This window comes from Nyctereutes procyonoides, unplaced genomic scaffold, assembly GCF_905146905.1.
Source record: "Nyctereutes procyonoides isolate TBG_1078 unplaced genomic scaffold, NYPRO_anot_genome, whole genome shotgun sequence".
NCBI lineage: Eukaryota > Metazoa > Chordata > Mammalia > Carnivora > Canidae > Nyctereutes > Nyctereutes procyonoides.
The window spans coordinates 47,586,512-47,606,313 of record NW_026575052.1 but is presented as its reverse complement, the minus strand read 5'-3'; the positions used below and the strand labels follow the sequence as shown (position 1 = coordinate 47,606,313).

The 19,802-nt window shown below is 40.7% G+C and overlaps 1 protein-coding gene across 2 annotated transcripts in view; it reads left to right on the top strand.

Annotated features, from left to right (window-relative positions):
• The window catches only part of ARHGAP26 (Rho GTPase activating protein 26), a 418,379-nt gene that overhangs the window by 379,141 nt on the left and 19,436 nt on the right, over positions 1-19,802 (top strand). The window contains exon 21 of one of the 2 annotated variants that reach the window (XM_055332159.1): positions 18,108-18,218. In XM_055332159.1, coding sequence (XP_055188134.1) covers positions 18,108-18,218 — 111 coding nt within the window. Of the gene's footprint in view, positions 1-18,107; positions 18,384-19,802 lie in introns of both variants that reach the window. The other variant, XM_055332158.1, reaches the window with a different exon arrangement.

The window sequence follows — 19,802 nt, the reverse complement described above, 5'->3', positions numbered from 1 at the left end:
CTAGGTCCATTTTCTGCAACATTAAGACTTTCAGTGATACCATCAGCATTTCTTGGAGAGAGATAGTGGAAAAACAGACATCCCCTGTTAGCCTGCCCTGAAAACAGAGGGTTTAGTTAAGGTCTATAAATGAGCCAGAGCTCAGTATTGACACCTCCATTTGAACATGAAATTCTGGGCTTTGGGCACAGGTTATTTGACACCTACGGACCTCTCTGCCACTGGTAACATAACCGGAGCACCTGTGAGCGTGCCTCTGTATGTTTTCCACTGGGGGCTTTGCTGTGCAGACACAAGTAACAGGGCTGTGCTAAGAGCGGGGAATTATCCTAGGATGATCACCCTAGAACCTGGGGCATATTACTTTTTCTCTTTCCTTGTAGTTAGGTAATCGTACAGTTTTCTCTCCATTTTCACTTCTCTTGGGACCGCTTTGTTGGGGTTTGTAGATGGTTTAAGTACCAAGTTCTTAAGTCCACTTTTCGTTTTATAACAGAATAACTATTTTCTCAAGTCAAGTGAAGCATTCTCTATTCCTAACACCTACCATTTAGTGAACACTTACTGCATCCCAAGCTTTAACATACTAAGTACATCATATATATAATATCCTTAATTAATGATCCCCATTTGAAGTAGAGAAGGAAAATGAGGGACACAGAAGTTAAGTTGCCCAAGGTCATGCAGCTGATAAGTGACAGAGCTAGTATGGGAGGACTGTCTGGCTCTAAACTCCTGCCCCTAACTGTTAACTCACTATTCTTAAGAATATTGTTTTCTTTTTTAAAAAATATTTTAATTATTTATTCATGAGAGACACAGAGAGGCAGAGACATAGACAGAGGGCGAAGCAGGCTCCTCACAGGGAGCCTGAGGTGGGACTTGATCCCTGAACTGGGATCACACCCTGAGTCCAAGGCAGACGCTCAACTGCTGAGCCACCCAAACGTCCCAAGAATATTGTTTTCACTTAGAAGTCTGTTTAGCAAATATGACAGGTGTTCTCTGAAAACAGACAACCCATGAAATTACTGAGGAGCTTCCAAACCATTTTTTTCTTTTATTTTCTATTGAATGTGTATTTATGATTTCCTGGAACTGGGATTTCACCTGTTTCAGCAGGTTCTAGGGCATATCAGGCAACCCCTTATAAGTTGGCTGGCTCTGTGTCAGGCATTTCCCGGCCCTTTCTGTCCACCAGGCTTGGGAAATAAATGTCTTGGGGAACCTCATTAGGAGCCTACTCAGTGGGAAGGGCTCGATGGGAGCAGTGGGCACAGGTATTAGGAGGAACCCAACTTCTAGAGTCAGGCTACCTCGGTTCAGCCACAGCACTACCACTTTCTGACTCAGAAAATTGCTCAATCTCTCCGTCTTTCAACTTACCCCTCTGCAAGATCAAGGTTATCCAGAGGAGCCAGTGACAAAAAGTGCTCATCCCAGAACCCAGCATGTTGGAAGTACTTTCTCTGTCAGTAGGAGCTGTTAGTTTAGAAGCCAGGCTTTGTCCTGTTGCTACACCTTAACTCAGCATAGAGCAGGGGCTCATTTTGCCCTTGGCAATGATGCTCTGGCCCCGATACAAGATGACCATAGCCACCTAATTTTAAACCCCAAAATGGAAAATGGGAAACACCACAACCCTGTGGAAATTTTTTCAAACTACTCCAGATTACTGATCCCTCTCCTTTCAGAACGCTTCAGTTCATGGTATCAAATTACAGATGGACACTGAGAGTTTGTTAATTCAGTAGATTAGTATTCACATTTGTGGGTTCAAATATAATAAAATCCATGGGAATAAATCAAAGTTATTAGATGAACAAAATAATCACAAAGGTGTTTTGTTACTAAGCCCCTTATGTGTTCCCATCTCCCAAAAATTTCCAATGCTGATGTGGAACACTGTAGACACCAAGAATCATTGGTTCCCATCTCTGCTTGCTTATCAGAATCACAGAGCTGCAGTTTGGGGAAATCGAGATGACATGATTTTTTATGAGCCATGACAGAAAATTTAAGTGTATCCAAAGTGTCATCTTGTCTCCAAAAGCCTGGGTGAAGACAGGAAGGAAAAGCTGACAGGGATATGGCATGGAAGGATATGGGCATCATGGAAGGCTTGCCTTCACGTTTCAGGCAGGGTGTACTTGAAAACATAGGCTGGTCATTTCCAAAGGGAACTGAATGGGCTTGTAATACTATGTGAATTTTCTAAGTGAATTAACATAAATATACTGCCAAAAAGTGATTACATCTTCAGAAATGTTGTAGCTCAGATAGTGAAAGTCAGAGGGACCTGAATGAAGGAGATGTGATAACTGGAGTATCTCATCATGTGTCTGGTCCTGTAGCAACTCACACAAAAGGAAGGGAAGTTTCCAGGCTGTTGATGTGTTTGAGAGTTATATAAGTCCTTTCTTCCAAAAAGGAGCAAGCCACCTATTTTTTTTAGGGCACATAGAGACTTCGTTTGAAAAGGGGAACATTCGTTTCCCCAAACAGAATGACTTTTTAGCTGTACCAGGAAACAATTTCTTGCAGGAAAAGTATGTTGTGCTGTTACCAGCCACTACTGAGAACTGCTACAGCCCTAGCCAACATTTATTACTGATCTTCTTTCGGTAGTCTTCTTTCAAAATAGGACCCTTTCCATTAAGTTCACAAAGTATTCTGGGAAAAGCATTACAATCAGGCAGAGAAACTGTGAGGACACTTAGGAAGAAATGGGGCTTGGTTTTTGTTTTAATCCCAGACAGTTAACATAAAAAGAAGCACTTATGTTGCAGAAAATGAGCCCACAATGGTCTGCCTTGTGGAGGCCTCCACTCAGATGGTACTCCTGAGAGAAGTGGCCTGTTGGCACAGGATCCCAATCACCCCCACCCACCTTTGCCCATTCAGGAGTTCACTTTCTCCCTGCCCCGATTTTTTTCTTCATTGCTCTCCATACCAGCTAAAATGTTTCATTTGGTTGTTTATGTATTTGTTGTCTATTACATACAGGAACATTGTTTCTTAGGAACTATTTTGGTCACTAAAACAATCAAAATATACTAAAAATATATATTTTGGGATTGTACCTCCAATATGTATCTGTTATTTTTATTTACTTATTTATAAAGTATACCTACCTTACTAATTGTCACATTACATATATCAAAAGATACATATAAAATACAAATTTTACAAGGATCAGATAAAAATGCAAATAGATTCCTTGATATTTCTTCCCTGCACAGCGTGTGCTCTCAAGCCCTGCCTTAAAATACACAGTATTTGAATGTAAGGCTTGAGAGTAGAAGCTTCACTCCACCTGTTTTCTCCTGTGTTTCCAGTACCTACAAACAGCACCTGCCCCGTAGTAGGTACACAGTAAATATTTAAGTATTTTTTGTTGGATAACAAGAAGACTAAGGCACGATTCACTCTGCTAGGCTCCAGATAGCTGAGGTTTTACTGCATTGTTGCAGAACAAGAGGGGGAAAGAACCCTAGTTTTTAGGGTCAGAATGCCTTCTAATACAATATGTGCTGAATAAGGGATTTACTGTAATGATTCAAATCGTTCGCCAAAGAGGTAATTACAACTTCCTTGATAAGAGCAGGGCTCAAGCAGACAGACAGGTGGTTTCTGGTTTCTCTTATAACAGATGGTGCAAACGGACCAGCTTCTGAGGCTTTTTGAGGAAACTTGCTCATAAACAGCCTTAAATATATTATTTTTCATCTCTTCCAATACATGCTTTCTAAATAAAGTGAAAAAGCTTAGTAGATCGAGGGCAAGAGCACATCTGATGAACAATGCTGCAAGAAGCAGGGCACTTCCAGTTTACCTGGGCAGGAGATGCAGTGTGTCTGGTGTCTGGCACGCGAGAGGGAGATTCTGTGCCCCACGGAGGCTGGATGTGCTAAGAAGGTTCACTTCCTTCTGGGTGCCCCAAAGGCTTTTTTCCTGGCACTATAAACCATACATTGCCTTCTCCTGTGAGTTGGAAACTCATCTTTTTAAATAAAAAATCTCAGTTGGTTTGTTTTTAAGATTTGTTTTCAAAGAGAGGGCAGATAGTTTAGTGGTTAAGAGTTAGGGTCATTTTCAAATCCCAGCCTCTCATCATCCACTAACCAGTTGGCCTTAGGCAGCAAAGACGCTTAAACTTTATCATCTTCTGTTTTCTCACCTGAAAAAATGGGAAGAGTAGTATCTGTCCCTGAGGTTGTTTGGAAAAATTAAGATGATGCCTCTGAAAAGATTAACAGAATGACTGATAACATAGTATTTAATATAAATTAGAACTCACCATTTATTACCATCACCATTCTCACTTTCCTTTTGGAAGCACTTGGCTCACTATAAACTGTGAAGAAAGAGAAATAAACCAAACACAAAAGATGACACATTACATGATTCCATTCTTCTGAAATGTCCAGAAAAGGCAGATCTCTAGAGAGAGAAAGTGGATTGGTGGTTGCCTATGGCTGGTAATCTGAGCAGAGCATTACTGTAAATGACAGGAGGGCCCTTTTGGGGCTGATAGAAACATAAAACTAGGTTATGGGTGATAATTATACAGCTCTATCAGTGGGGTACGCCTCAAATGGTGAACTTCATAATATGTAAATTATACCTCAATAAAGTTATTTTTTAATATCTTCTTCTCCCAAGAATAGTAGACACAATGAGTAAATGTTGACAGTATGATGATGATAATAGTATTGACAAATGGTACCAGAATGAAGAGGCAAAAATGTTAAATAACCATCAAAGTCTTGCCTGGAATGGACATATAAGCTTTCTATTTTTTTTTATTTTTATTTTTTGCTCTTTAGGATAACTAAATAGGTCTTGGAAAAATATATGCTATACTTTTTACAAGAGAAACTAAAAAAGATGGCCAAGAACAGAAATTTCCAAAATGTGAGCTTTGTGGCACTGAGGTACCTGAACATTTTAAATAGTTGCCTGGCTGAACTTTTTTCTCCATTTTAATAATAATGAGGTTTGGGAATCCCTGGATGGCTCAGTGGTTTGGCGTCTGCCTTCAGCCCAGGCGTGGCCCTGGAGTCTCGGGATCAAGTCCCACATCCGGCTCCCTGCATGGAGCCTGCTTCTCCCTCTGTCTGTATCCCTGACACTCTCTCTCTCTCTCTCTCTCTCTCTCTCTCTCTCTGTCTCTCATGAATAAATAAAATCTTTTTAAAAATAATAGTAATGAGGTTTTATCACTTAGAAGGGAATAAATAGATGTTTCTGTTTTATTATGGGGATCAATTTAAAGGACAATATTAAAATATTATATATTAAAAATACACGTGATACATAGTTTCAGCCAAAGATGGGACACTGGGGCACCAGTGACTGGGGTCGGGTAGCACTACCCAGTAGTCAGGAGCAAGAACAACGCCAACAAGTAACCAAAATTGAAAACGGAAACACAGAAGTCCATCAAAGTATAGACCAGTGTGCGTGTCTCCCTCCCCACCAGAAACAATGTTTGAAACGCCCCTTCTGTCGTACTTGTCAGGTGCAGTCATCCTAGGCAAGCAAACAAGTGGCTATATGCAGAGCTGTCATGATGACACTAGAGTGGGAGCTGCTTACATTTTATGATACCAGATAATTCTGAGGAATGTCTGGCTGCCCTGATTACCAAGGTCTTACGCTTGGCTTCTGGTAGAACCATATTTCCTTTCCTTTCCCTAATTACTTCCATCCTGTGGAGTCCTTTTTTTTTTTTTTAATACAACCTTTATATATCGTCAATTCCAAAGAATCTTATGAAGCATTTGTAGTGGACAAGAAATGTTAGAGGAGTACCATAACTACAGTGCAAAATAGAGTTAAGACCAGAAGGGAAATACTAGTTATTGAGGATTACAAGGAGAAATACAGAACTTCCTGTGATACTAGAGAACTTTCATGTAGAAGTTCACGTTGAAAATGGGCTTTGAGTGGTGGATGGGCATTGATTAGGGGCAAGGGAAGAGACAGTCCAGGTGGGAAAACAGCACCAGCAAAGAACACAGTGATGGAAAGCTGAAAGCACACCCGTGGCACAAATAAATCCATTTGGCTAGAATGTGGGTTGGAAAACAAAGGCCCAGGGGCCACATCCAGCCAGCTACCTATTGGTTTTGTTTTGTTTTGTTCTTGTTTTGTGGCTCATGAGATAAGAATGGTTTTTACATTGTTCAGCTGTTATATTTTAAATGGCTATATAAGTAACTACCCTCAACTTTGCCACTTGGTCCAGGGAGTCTACAATATTTACTATGTGGCCTTTTAAGAAAAAGCTCACTGACCTGGAAAGCCCTAAGGGCATGAAGGCAAGTAAGGTGGATTAAGACACGAGCACTGGGGCTGTATTGTGAAAGACCTTCAAATGACAGAAACCCAACTAGTTTAAGGAAAAAATGGAAGTTATAAACTTATAATTTTGGGAAATCTCAGGGTGGATCTAACCTTGATGACAATTGGACCCAGGAACCCAAATTATTATTTTACTTGGCTCTTCCCTCTTTTTTATTTTTTAAACTTCATTTGCAAACAGATGTTTGCCATATAATGGGAAAAAAGATCTCTGGCCACGCTAAGCCAATAGCTTATGCTACCAGAAGAGCATTCGTATGTTAGAACACAAGGAGAAACTGTGATCAGTTGCATGTCCATCCTCGACCCACTCCCTGTAGCCAGAGGAAAGGGGCCCTCAGACTAGCCAGCCTGGATCACATGCATGCCCCTGTAATGAAATCAGTGGGACACTGGCTCCACTGTATCACTTGGAGTAGAGTGGAAGAAGGGGAGTGGGAAAACTAGTGGCCAGGAATAAATTGTAACTACATCTTTCACTCTACCAGAGTGAAGAATGTATTCTATGTGTGATAAATAGTCAGAAGTTTATGAGAAGGAAATTGCTGTTCATTCAAAATACAACAAATACTCACTGAGCTGTGTGTTCAGGAGGTTCATGTAGTTACAACAGGCAGTAGGATGGATTGAAATGTAAAAACGTAAAGAGACCAGGCTAGAGATTCTTTGAGTAGTTTAGGTGAGATGGCCTTGTTCTTCATGCTCAGAGCGAAGGGGAAACATTAACATGTTCTTAGCAGAGAAATGACAGGATCAAATTAGCATTTTACACTGATCACCAAGAACAGTCCTCTTAATAAGCTAAATGTCTATGTTGAACATCTTGTTTAGGGATCCCTGGGTGGCGCAGTGGTTTGGCGCTTGCCTTTGGCCCAGGGCGGGATCCTGGAGACCCGGGATCAAGTCCCACGTCGGGCTCCGGTGCATGGAGCCTGCTTCTCCCTCTGCCTGTGTCTCTGCCTCTCTCTCTCTCTCTGTGTGACTATCATAAATAAATAAAAATTTAAAAAAAGAAAAAGTGGACATCTTGTTTATTACATTGTAAATTTGCCAAAATTGTCCAGAGTAATTTGTATCTGCCTCATATTTGAAAAAATATATACATATATATATTTTTTAATTTTAAGAGATTAGAATTAATGGTGTTTTGCTGTGTCTATTCTCACTGCCTTCTCAGTGGGTTTTTGGTTTCGGAGTATAGAACCAGAACAGAAGGGGATCCCTGGGTGGCTCAGTGGTTTGGCGCCTGCCTTTGGCCCAGGGCATGATCTTGGGGTCCTAGGATTGAGTCCCACATCGGTCTCCCTGCATGGAGCCTGCTTCTCCCTCTGCCTGTATCTCTGCCCTCTCTCTCTCTCTCTCTCTCTCTCTCTCTCATAGATAAATAAAATCTTAAAAAAAAAAAAAAAAGAAACCAGAGCAGAATATAAAATTCATTTTCCTTCAGTTTGTTTTTATTCACAGATGTTAAAATTCTTTTTTTCCACTGAAAAGGGTGACTTTGCTGGAAAATCATTTAAAGTTTTTTCCAGTCAAGTCAATAAGCAACTGAGACCCAAATGAACAAGGGGCAAAAATCACTGTGAAGCCTAGTGAGATTGCATTCCTTTATTGTTCAGCCTGAGCCAGCCTTTGTAGACACTGAGCATGGTCCAGGGGAAAATGCAGGTTTTGTGCATGATCACACTGAAGGAGCAAGGCCAGGCATAGAAGATAATAAATGGAGTAGAGAAGATGTTTGAGTGGGTTGAAATCAAATCAGAAATAATTTTCCACATGTTTAGACTATTGAATAAACACGAATTACAGGGAAGTCAGCTATTTGCTTGGGAGGAGAAATGGAGAGTCAGAGACTGCTGGCCTTTTCACCAAAGTTTATCTCTGCTTATCTCTCTGCCTCATATGCCTTTTGTGGTATCCGGACCAAGGTTTGTAGGCTTGCAGGACTTTGATTTCAACGTCCTAAATGTTATCCTTAGCAGATGTGCTTTTTCTATTGCTGAGAGTTCTGAACATAGTGAAATATTTCAGCCTTCTTATTCAAGAGACCTCCTTTCCCCAGGAGGTTTAAGCTGAAGTATCCTGGGCCACCACTAATTTTAAATACTCCTTTGTTTTCAGCAGTGGACATTGCGATTCCTAGTAAATCCTTCTCCCTCCTTTTCCTCCCCCTTGTCCAAACAGGAAATATCCCCTGCAAGCAGACCATATAGAAAAGTATGCCAGATGGCCAATGACTTTGAGCTTCTGTTGTTAACATGTTGTCCAGCTTACTCAAATGTGACATTGGAGATGTCCTATTCGACTTCCCATGCTTGGGTGAAGGGAAGACACCATTGATTTACTGTGATAACTTTACCAAAATAAAAATGTCTGTAGAGGGGCCAACATCATTTCTCAGGAAAGCAGGATGGAAAAATTAGTTCTTGCATATGGAAGGTGCTCAGTAAATATTTGTTGATTGTAGTTGACTGAAAAATGAAGAGGGAACAGCAGGAACTGTTGGGAGCTACCAGCTGTGTTATGCAACCCAAACCACAGATTGGTGCAAGAAAGATGGAACGGTCATCTTGCCTCTATTAAACAGTCCTCCTCCAGAGAATGAAAGTAACCATTTTTATGATTAAGGAGATCAGTTTTACTAATGACATTTATTTTTTGGTTATAAACATAACATATTAAATATAGGAAAGGTGGAAAATATTTTTAAAGCACAAAAAAAATTACTTTGAATCTCATCATCCAGAGAATGCTGTTAATATGTTGACATACTTACTGTGTATAGGTATGTGTTAAAATAGGTTTGCACATGTTGGTTTTTTTTTTTTTAAGATTTTATTCATTTATTCATGAGAGAGAGAGGCAGGGACACAGGCAGAGGGAGAAGCAGGCTTCTTGCAAGGAGCCTGACATGGGACTCCATCCTGGGTCTCCAGGATTATGCCCTGGGCTGAAGGCAGGTGCCAAACCGCTGAGCCACCCAGGGATCCCCCATATGTTTTTTTTTTAAAGAACATGAAATATGAACGTACGGCTTAACAAATTATCATTGAGTAAACACCCACCTAATCACACCCAGGTTAAGAAGTGAAACCCTGCCAAGACCCCAGAAATATCTGTATTATTGCCTTCTTCTTTGCTCTCATAGTTCTCTCCCCCAACAAAAGGAATCACTAATTGGATGTTTACAGTAATCACTTCCATGTTTTTATTTATGTTTTTGTCTCTTAAATACAGATCATTGTTATGTCCAATAGTTATGTTCAATAAATTCAATATAAACACTGAATTAGCAAATAGTGAACCACTGCTCCTAGCAGAAGTACAGGCTTAGGTTCCTATGAGCCTCTGGTTTTACATTTTTGTCAACTGATCTGTATACCTTATTTAATATTATTGTTGATTCATTACCATTGAACTCATGGCCAACAACACAGTAAGTCATGCCTGAACAAATCTTATTAAACACATGTTTTCTCCATAAAGCTCTTCATGGCCTTCTTGTACTTAGAAACTCTAGAAAACCAAAACAAGAAGGCCAGAGCATCCCTCTGTTCCAGCTCAGATGGCATTGTGCACACTGGATGCTTCAGAGTGACTCAGGTGTTGTGTTGCTTTGCATGTGTCCAAAAATGACCATGAAAGCACCATGAGTATTGATTCTGAGGTTACAAATAGGTTTTAGCAAGTACATGAATTCACAAACACAGAATCTGCAAATAATAAGGATCAACTGTATACACCCCTAAAATACAATATTTTGTTTCATTATGACTGGCTTCCTTTACTCAATGATTTTAAAAGTCCTTAATTTAATTATTAAAATTAGCCCTTATTTTATTTATTTTTATCATAGTAGAGTGCACTACTGTATTAATAAACTAAAAGTAGTTCTCCATTCTTCTTTTGCTGAATTCTTGGGTTTCTTTTTTTGCTTTTACAAGTAATTTGCTGTGCACATTCTTATGCATCTCTTCTGAGGCACACATACACACCATGTGGATGGTGTATGTCTGGGAATGAAACCACTGGATCATAGAGGATGATCTCTTCACCTTCGTCAAATGAGGCCAAACTGTCCAAAGTGGGCATAGCCATTTACATCCCTTCTCCAGCAAAGTAGTTAGAGTTCTGACATTCTACATCTTGTAAATACTTGGTGTTTTCAGCATTTTGACGTTAGCTGTTTAGTTGTTCTGCTGTGTGTGCAGAACTACCTCATTATGGTTTTTTTTTTTAATTTATGAGAGTCACAGAGAGAGAGAGAGAGGCAGAGACATAGGCAGAGGGAGAAGCAGGCTCCATGCACCGGGAGCCTGATGTGGGATTCGATCCCGGGTCTCCAGGATCCCGCCCTGGGCCAAAGGCAGGCGCCAAACCGCTGCGCCACCCAGGGATCCCTCATTATGGTTTTAACTATATCTCCTACATTACAGCCAGGTTAAGTGCTTTTTATTTTGCATTTTTAAGTTTCTGTTCAAGTTGCTTGCCCATCTCCCCCTTGATCAATAGGAGTTCTTTGTATAGTCTGGTTATGAGCCCTTTGTTTACTTATAAATAAATAAGGCTGCCTTTTTACTCTCTTTTAATGTTGTCTTTTGATACATAAAAGTTCTTAATTTTGATGTAGTCTAGTATATCCATATTTTCCCTGTGGTTACTGCTTTATAGGCTCTGTTGGATATGTTCTAACCTCAAGTTCCCAGAGTTAACTCTATTCTAAAACCTTTATTGTTTGCCTTTGGCATTTGGATCTTTAATCTGCCTGGAAATCATTTATTAGGTATGATATGAAGGACAGATCAAGTGCTATTTTTACCACACAGATATCCAATTAATTACTGTAGCATTATTTATAGAAGAGTGCTCTCCCCTATTAAAAATAATATAGTCTCATGATAAAAAAATTAAAACAGTATAAATAAAGTCAAAAGTCGAAACTATGCCTGGGCACCCAGTTCCCTGTTCTCAATCCCCTGAGGTAGTTACAGTTTCTTGCTTGCAGATTTAAGAATAGTGTTTAAACATCCCTAGCATTAGAATGGTGGCCTTGAGTTATGCCTCAAGACAGTAGAAGATTGAACCTGGCAGCACTATAGCTTTCCTTCTCTGTTTAAGTTATAGCAAATGCATTTGCTTTTGCAATGTCTTCATTATATAGAGAATTACAATTGTACTGCTCTCAGTTTAAGATAGGAAGTTTGGCGATTTCTCAGCAATTGTTCAAATCTTTAATAGCAAGTATAACCATAGACATTCCTTGTAGTGACCCAAAATGCTTCAGCCCTTCTTTACAAATGATGAAGTTTTTTTAGTTGAAAGAGTAAATACATAAGAGCCAATTCTAATGTACCTGAAATGTGGTATTGAAAAAGACTGTGGGGCTATCTTCAGGTTTAACAGAAGATTATGCTCATTCAGTATCGTGCAACATGATGCCCAATGGAGACATTTGGCCCTCTTAACCTTGTTGGTCCTTTCCCTTGAGGTTCTTTTCTGTGCACTGAGCAATTGAACTGAAACTATTGTCCAGGCATCTTTACTTCCAATCCAGAGTTTTCGCTTTGACCTCCTATTTCTGTATTATTCTACATGAAAAGTTTTAAATTATTGACTTGGAGAACCTTAAGGATGATAGATGCCCTATTCTAAGATTTTGAATTTTGTTTAAATCCTGGAATTACTTGCTATTCCCACCACTTAAAATTTGTTCAAAATTTATACTTCAGGGATCTCTCTCTCTCTCTCTCTCTCTCTCTCTCTCTGTGTGTGTGACTATCATAAATAAATAAAAATTAAAAAAAAAAACTTTAAAAAAAATTTATACTTCAGAAATTTCTGTGAAAGCCGGAAAATGGGACAACTACACTGTGGATAACTTGAACTATTTTAAAAGCAAATTATTTTAAAAGTGATTGCCTATAATTTCTAAGGCCTTAAGAGGATTTCACCATTTTGTCTCATTATTTTTTTATAAAGATTTTATTTATTTATTCATGAGAGACACGGAGAGAGAGACAGAGACACAGGCAGAGGGAGAAGCAGGCTCCACAGGGAGCCCAATGTAGAACTCGATCCTGGAACTCCAGGATCACGCCCTGAGCCAAAGGCAGACGCTTAACCACTGAGCCACCCAAGCATCCCATTTTGTCTCATTAAAATAAGATCAGAGATCCCTGGGTGGCTCAGCGGGTTTGGTGCCTGCCTTTGGCCCAGGGCAAGATCCTGGAGCCCCGAGATCAAGTCCTGCCTCAGGCTCCCGGCATGGAGCCTGCTTCTCCCTCTGCTTGTCACTGCCTCTCTCTATCTCTCTCTCTCTCTATGTCTATCATGAACAAATAAATAAATAAAACTTTAAAAAAATAAAAAATAAATAAGAATCAGGACTCTGTCAGGATAAAAATGCACACTAAAATATATTAGATGAGAGGAAGAATCTGTAAATACTGTGCATATTGGTCAAAGTCAGAGGAATCCAGAATGATGCAACTTGAGGGCATTTTTCCTCTTGTAGATAGGTTGTGATGCACATTCTGAAAATTCACAAGGTTGGGACATATATACGATTTCTGTGTCGTCAGAGCTTCAGCAGACACATGTAAAGAATATATGGTCAGTTGTTTAGCAAGTGAAAATTATTTTTTGCATCATTTGGTCTGATTCACCACTATCCAGTTTATCATTATTCATTTTGGCCCTCTTTTCTTGGCTGAGGTTTGATTTCCCTTCTTTTTTTTTTTTTTTTTTTATGCCTTTAAATCAAGACCTAAAGGAATATTTTCCAAGGAAGAAGAACTCACTGATTGGGATTAGATTAAGTAGGATTTTATTGGTTCTCGTGGAATTTTCTCTTCTCTCTTGTTATAGGAGGAAAAGGAGTGGGGAGACAAGCAGTCCCCCTTGGATTTAACAGCACCTTCCTATTAGGACCTAATTGAGATGGGAAGACTGATGGTGTTTTCAGGTCAGCCCTGGGCTAGTGATCTCACCAGCCTTCCCCAGGCCTGACATACATGACTGGGAACCTGGGCTGTAGATCACAGTCCAGTTCCTGGCAGAGAGGAGCAAATGCCAGTTTTTTTACTTCTCCATAGTACACACCTGATAGAAGACTGTCTGGACACTCCTGTGTACCTCATCCCTCCTGTTTAGTCCTCTGACAGTCCCAGATAGGCTGACCATCCGCCACTCCCACTGTCTCTTGGATCAGCCACACCATTTGACCAGGGCTCGAACTCTCCAGGTTGACATTGTCTATTTGCTTGTGCCCTTCCCTATACTACTTTCTTGGCAGAATGCCCTTTGGAAAATTAAACATTGCTTCCAGGTAGAAACAGAATGAGAGAAGAGAATTGTATTCATTTTTATGTCACTGGAACTGCTAGGAAAGAGTAGAGCCCAAGGTAATCTTTCCCAACTCAAAAAAAAAAAAAAAAAGTCTTTTTTTTTTCTTTTTTTTTTTTGATGCTTCCTGCTGTTGGGGTGGCAGTAAGAGGGAAGGGATAGTCTCCATGCCTTGTTGCTGGGAATGCAGTTCAGCAGAACCTTTCTGCAAAACTATTTGCTAGGTTGTATCAAGACCCTTAAAAAAGACTTCTAGCCTTTGATCCATTAATTTAACTTCAAGAATTTATGCTAAGGAAACAAATACAGTCCAATGATCCTCAATAAGGATACAAGTTACACCATTATTTATAATACTTAGAGAGGGATAATAATTTGAATATACACAGTAGGAGAAAGGTTGCACAAATCAGGATATATACTATATGATAGAATACCCCGTAGCCATTTTAAGAATATGATAGCCAAGGCTATTTGATGACATTCGAAAAATGCTTTAGTAAGTGGGGAAAAAAAAAAAAAAGACTGACCTGGGTCGGCCACATAACACGATGAGATTGAGAGCCTGCTGGGGCATCCCTGTCCATAGTAAGGCAGTTGTGCCCTGGCTGGTACACCAGACGTTCCATCATTCAAGTGAGTCACCACAGAAGGGTGTCAAGCTGATGATAATGCCACACGCTCTGCTTGAACTATCAGCCACAACCCAACATGCTGCCAAACCTTTCAGCCTTATCTTCCTAAACCATTCTTTCTTCACTGTCCAGTGAATGTCAACGGGACTGACTGGAACTGTATGACTCCTTTTGAGGACACTGTGGACCAGCAAACTAAAGCTGATCTAAGCCTACCAGTTGAATCCAAACTAGACCAGCCAATGTTCATTCCGTGCTAAAGTTTAAGCTCTTGTTGTCTCTATAGTTGGGCCTTAAAGTGGGGGGGATGTGAGGGGGAGGAGGAGGAGGTGCCCATGTAGAATCCCAGGAGTGAAAAATGTGCAGGGCATTCAGCTCAGGTACTCAGGCTTGACTGTGAGGATGGTAGAAAGGCCATAAGGGGTCCTCTGCTAAGACTGTAGTCACAAAATTATTTTCTCCTATCCTAACCTCAGTCCCTTGTTATCTTTGGCCTCAGTAGGGAAAGTGAGGATTTGATGGAAGCTTAGAGTCAGTAGCAAAACTGACCTTTTGTTGTTTGTGTGCTTTGTTTTAGGATTTTTAGAGGTAAGATTTTGTTGTACACTGTGGTCGATTTTTAAGTAAGCTATAACCAGACACTTCGGAAGTGAAGGGGAATGAAAGATTATGGTCTTACCCATTGCCATCATCCCTGTGCATCTTATTTCCCCTCTATAAGTTCTCTGACTTGTATCACAACTAAAATAAAATGTATTCCTTGCTTCTTGGGGGAATATTTATATATTATTGTCAATTTCTTTTGCTATAGACATCCACCATTAAGTGAATAAAAATGTTCCATAGTGTCATTGATCATGAGTTTTATTGACATGATTCTGAAGCACAGATGAATAAAAAGCATAATTCCATCAGTAGTTTAAAAAAAAATCAAACTACTATGGAGTGTGCATTTCATTGTTACACTAAAATGTAGTAGTCGTAAATTTTAAATTGTGGTCATTGTATAGCAAATAAATGTTATTGCTATGAGTAAAACACAAGCAAACAAATATAATTCTATTAGTTGTTAAAAATGACAGTCAGTACTACAGTAATTGACATGGAGATTGAAGAGTAAGTTCTTAAAATGGTTTCAAATACCCTGGAATTCCAGCCGCACCCCCAGATAATTTCAGCCATGTACTAGGGCCAAGAACCACTTAGATATACAAGGATGTGAAAAAACATTCAGAACCCACATTGTGTTCATAGAGTATGTCCCCAACTATGCCTTTAGCGAAAGGCATAATTCTTGTACAAATGAGATAGGAAGCTAGAGATATTTCCTACTTACAAAAGCCACTAGAAAGAAAAAAAGAAAACAAACAAACAAAAAGTCCTAAGGACTTTTTAATTGTCCCGTGTTGACCACTGACCAGAGGAACAGATGAGTTCAGGCCTCTTGGCCTGGGCTGCTTGCCCTCTTGAACTTGCAAATTGTCCCTGGTCAGAGCTTGGGTTCCTGGGCTGGGTTGCAGTTTGGAAGTCATGGCCAGGCCTTGTTTACTAGTCATTATCAGAGGGGGGTGGGTTGTGGGGAGAGGCCTCAGAAAGCAAGATCTTGCTCACCAGCTGCAGCTACAGAAGAAAGTGAGGCCTGCACAGTCAAAATGAGGCAGCACTTTCTCCCAGAACTCAAGGCAGAGTCAAGTGTGAGCAGCTATTAAGCTAATAAGAGAGTAACTCCTCCCTCAGCTGACAAACCTTACTGTTCTTACGTTATAGTTGTTTTTTCGTCTGTTCTTGTCGAATACATTGGAAATTCTTGAAGTTAGGAACTTTGGCAAATGCTAAATTTATTCCATTTATTATGTTTGATCATGCTGTGTGTTCAGTTACTTGCCTTTGCTGGATTATTTGAGAAAAAAAGCCATATTCTTCAAGTTTAATCTCCTGTATTATATGAATTCCATCTGCTATGTGAATCTACCAGAGAGAAGACCGGAGGCAGGATTGGGGAATTTACAGTGTGTTGAGTCTTATTGAATCTGTCTGTTGCTCTGTTCCCATTCTCCTTTGCAAATGTGGTAGGCATCTAAAGGAAACTCATAAATCAGTGGTTAAGAAGGCTTCTTGTGCTATGTCGGATCTATAAAGAAGCTTGGCACAACATAAAGGAACAGAGCAAGTCCTGCTACCCCAGAGGCAGTACACTTCGGTGGCCAGAGCCCAGGGCATAGAGCCAGGGGACCGGGTCTGAATCTCAGCCCTGTCACTTACAGGCAAGCCTCAAATTGGCCCCGGGTTTCCACATCTGTGAAATAGGAATCGTATTGTGTCTCTTGGCTTGTTGGGTAAGTTAAATGAGAGTTATTACTTTAGTCACTCAGTTATTTCATGAATACTTAACAGACACTATTTTAGGCAGTGGAGACAGATCAGTAAACAAAATGGACAAAATTCCTGGCCTTGTAGAATTCATATCCTAGAAATGTACTGTACATAATGGCATTAAGAAGGGGTTTCATTCACTTAGTCTGTGGATTTCTGGTGAACTCATGTAATGGGTTTTTACTGTATATTTCCATGAGAATGCATGTTACAACCATAGGTAATTAGGACCATTTTGAGGTTTCACGTCTGAATTGAGAATGGCCCATTAAGTAAGACATTTATGCATTCTTGCTAAATCCCACTATGTTTAGAAAGTCTGTTTCACTGGAATTGGATTGCTGTCATTTTCACCTCTATAAAGTGCTTGGATCAAACATTCAACAGTCAGCTGAGGCTCAGGACTACAGGTGGTATTGTGGCTGGGTGATTCCCACATTGGTTTCTCAGTCACTGGTCTTTGCACTATCCGTGATTTAATGTGGTTTTATGGAGTTGCTAAGATGTTTGTTTGTATAATTTGTAGCAATAAGTCAAAGGGCTGGTGTGACCAGTTAAGAATCACAAGCGGTGTTTTAGTGAGTAATTTGAACCTTTCCTCTCCAAACTTTTGATCAACCAGCCATCAAACAACAAAATGACAGATTTAAGATTTCAGTTCCTCATTTCTGCATTGCCTTCCCTCTGGGGCTTTTTCTTAGAGCATCAAAATGCCCAAAATCCATGAAAAGGGAGAAGGCAGGCCTAGAAAGCAAATCTCAGAGGAACCGCAGTGCTGCTGGTAATTGCGTGCCCTCTCCTGAGAGGTGTATGTCCAGACCCATCCTCCATCCACTATCCTATTTCTGATGCAGTGCTTCTCTGAGTCTCCAATGGCACCCAGCCCATTTAGTTAAAAATGTAAACAGGAAATTGTTTTCTGGCTGAATGGCCCATGTGGCCCAGAAAAAATGGTCATTTTTGCTGAGACACAACTTTAAAAACACTCACACAGCAGTGGAAGCTGAAGGCCTCATAGAAGCCAGCCCTGTCCCAGATGTCTGGTGCTAGGATATGAGTGAGAATGCATGTATGTGGGCCCAGGGCATCTTTCACCAGTGGGCAAGGACACAGAGGACACCATCGAAGAAGCTCCCATGACCTAGAAAGCAGCTGTTCTGCAGGGCAAAGCGACTCCTCAATGCTCCAAGGAATTGCAGAACAGGTGCTACTTGGAAGACACCAAGGTCTGGTCTGGAGAAATATGATTTGAGATTGACGACACAGCCTGGATTTTGGTGCTCCTCGTCTGCTCCAGCTCCCCATCATTTGGCCTCCCATGAACCTCGTGCTCCCATTGTGGTTTCCCTGTGTGCTGACAAGTTTTCTGATTGTTCTGTCTTGCAGCCCCCCGAATCCAAGCCCAACTTCACCCCTCTCGCCATCTTGGCCCATGTTCTCGGCGCCATCCAGCCCTATGCCCACCTCATCCACGTCCAGCGACTCATCCCCCATCAGGTCTGTTGCAGGGTTTGTTTGGTTTTCTGTTGCTGCTGTTGCTCTCTCATTGGCTTGGTCCTCTCTTCATGCAGTGTTCAGCCTCCTCGTCAACTTTGTTCCCCGCCATCCAAACCTGCACTTGCTTTTTGACAGGCCAGAAGAAGCAGTTCATGAAGACTCCAGGTAAAATCGCAGATGATGACTGATCCATTCCTGTTTATCCAAAGCCGGTCAGGGACAGTGGGGGTGACTAGCCTCTGTCCTCCTGTGATTCCAGCCTAAGAGACCAAAGCCAGGAGGGACCATGTGCATGAACCAGTATGGCATTCTCCATGTCTTTCTGAACCATTCCTCCAATTTGTGAATGAATCTGTGATGCCTGGAGTTTGGGGAAAGAGTGCCTCCTGGACGGGCTTCTGTTTGGATCATTCTCCGAATCATAGAGCTTTCTCTGTGCTTTGGTATAAGATAATACCAGAGGGAACAGTGCTGAGACACGCACTGGCCTTTTCTTCCCTCATTTATATCAGATAGCATCAGGCAACGTTTATTTGTGGGATTGGACTATTGGCCATGAGCCAATAGTTGCTAAGACCAGAGACATGAGAGAGAGAAAGAGAGATGAATGTAACAGAACAAAGGATGGAGATGTGAGGCGATTCCTCTTTAAATCCTCATCACTGCCCCCCCTTGCCCTCTGTGTGCTCTGATCTCCATGCGTCATGGACCCTTAGCACTTTGGGGAATAGATACCACCTCTTTCTGAGGGTTGATCTAATTCCTCTCCTCTGGTTTTGAGGATATATAGACTTAGTTCTTTGTACTTCTTTAGAGAAAAGAAGCTATTTAAATCCAAGAAAAGAATTAATTAATGAAGATCTTCTGCAGAATCTCTTTTTTTAAATTTTTTTATTGGAGTTCAGTTTGCCAACATATAGCATAACACCCCATGTTCATCCTGCCAAGTGCCCCCATCAGTGCCCATCACTGCAGAATCTCTTATGTAGATCCTAAGCCTATGTCTCTTCTCAAATTTAGTCTCTGCTTGCAGACAACCAAAATGTAGAGCCCAACTAGAAAGTATCATGAGCATTTGGAGCCTTGACAGTGTTTCCTTGTCCATCTTTTTCTCAGAGCTGTTTTTTTTTTTTTTCTGATCAGTGGGTCCAGGAGAGAGGTTTAAATAAATTATAACACTGAATCCTCACTTTTAAACAAAGAAAACCCATGTGATGTATATATACAGATGCATATATTACTTTATTCTCTTCCAGGTACTTTCTAGTCTATCACTTCGTCCTATCCTCATGTGAGAATGAGTGGAGAAATGGCCTGAACCCTCTTACAAAGAAAACTAAGGCACAGAGAGTTGACTGCACAGTCACACCACTGGATGAGAGCCCACCCAGAAATCAGGACCTTTTGTCCTCAAGTTAGCACTCTTTCCTCCAAACATATGGGTGCCCCCAAACCTAAGGTTCCATGCCATTCCCAGCCCCAGAGCCTAGCATGCTCTTCCTGGTTTCCTATCTAGCTTTGGACTGGAGGGTAGGAAAGGTAGCTTTTCCATATCCTCCTTTATCCTCACCTGGAAATAAGGTT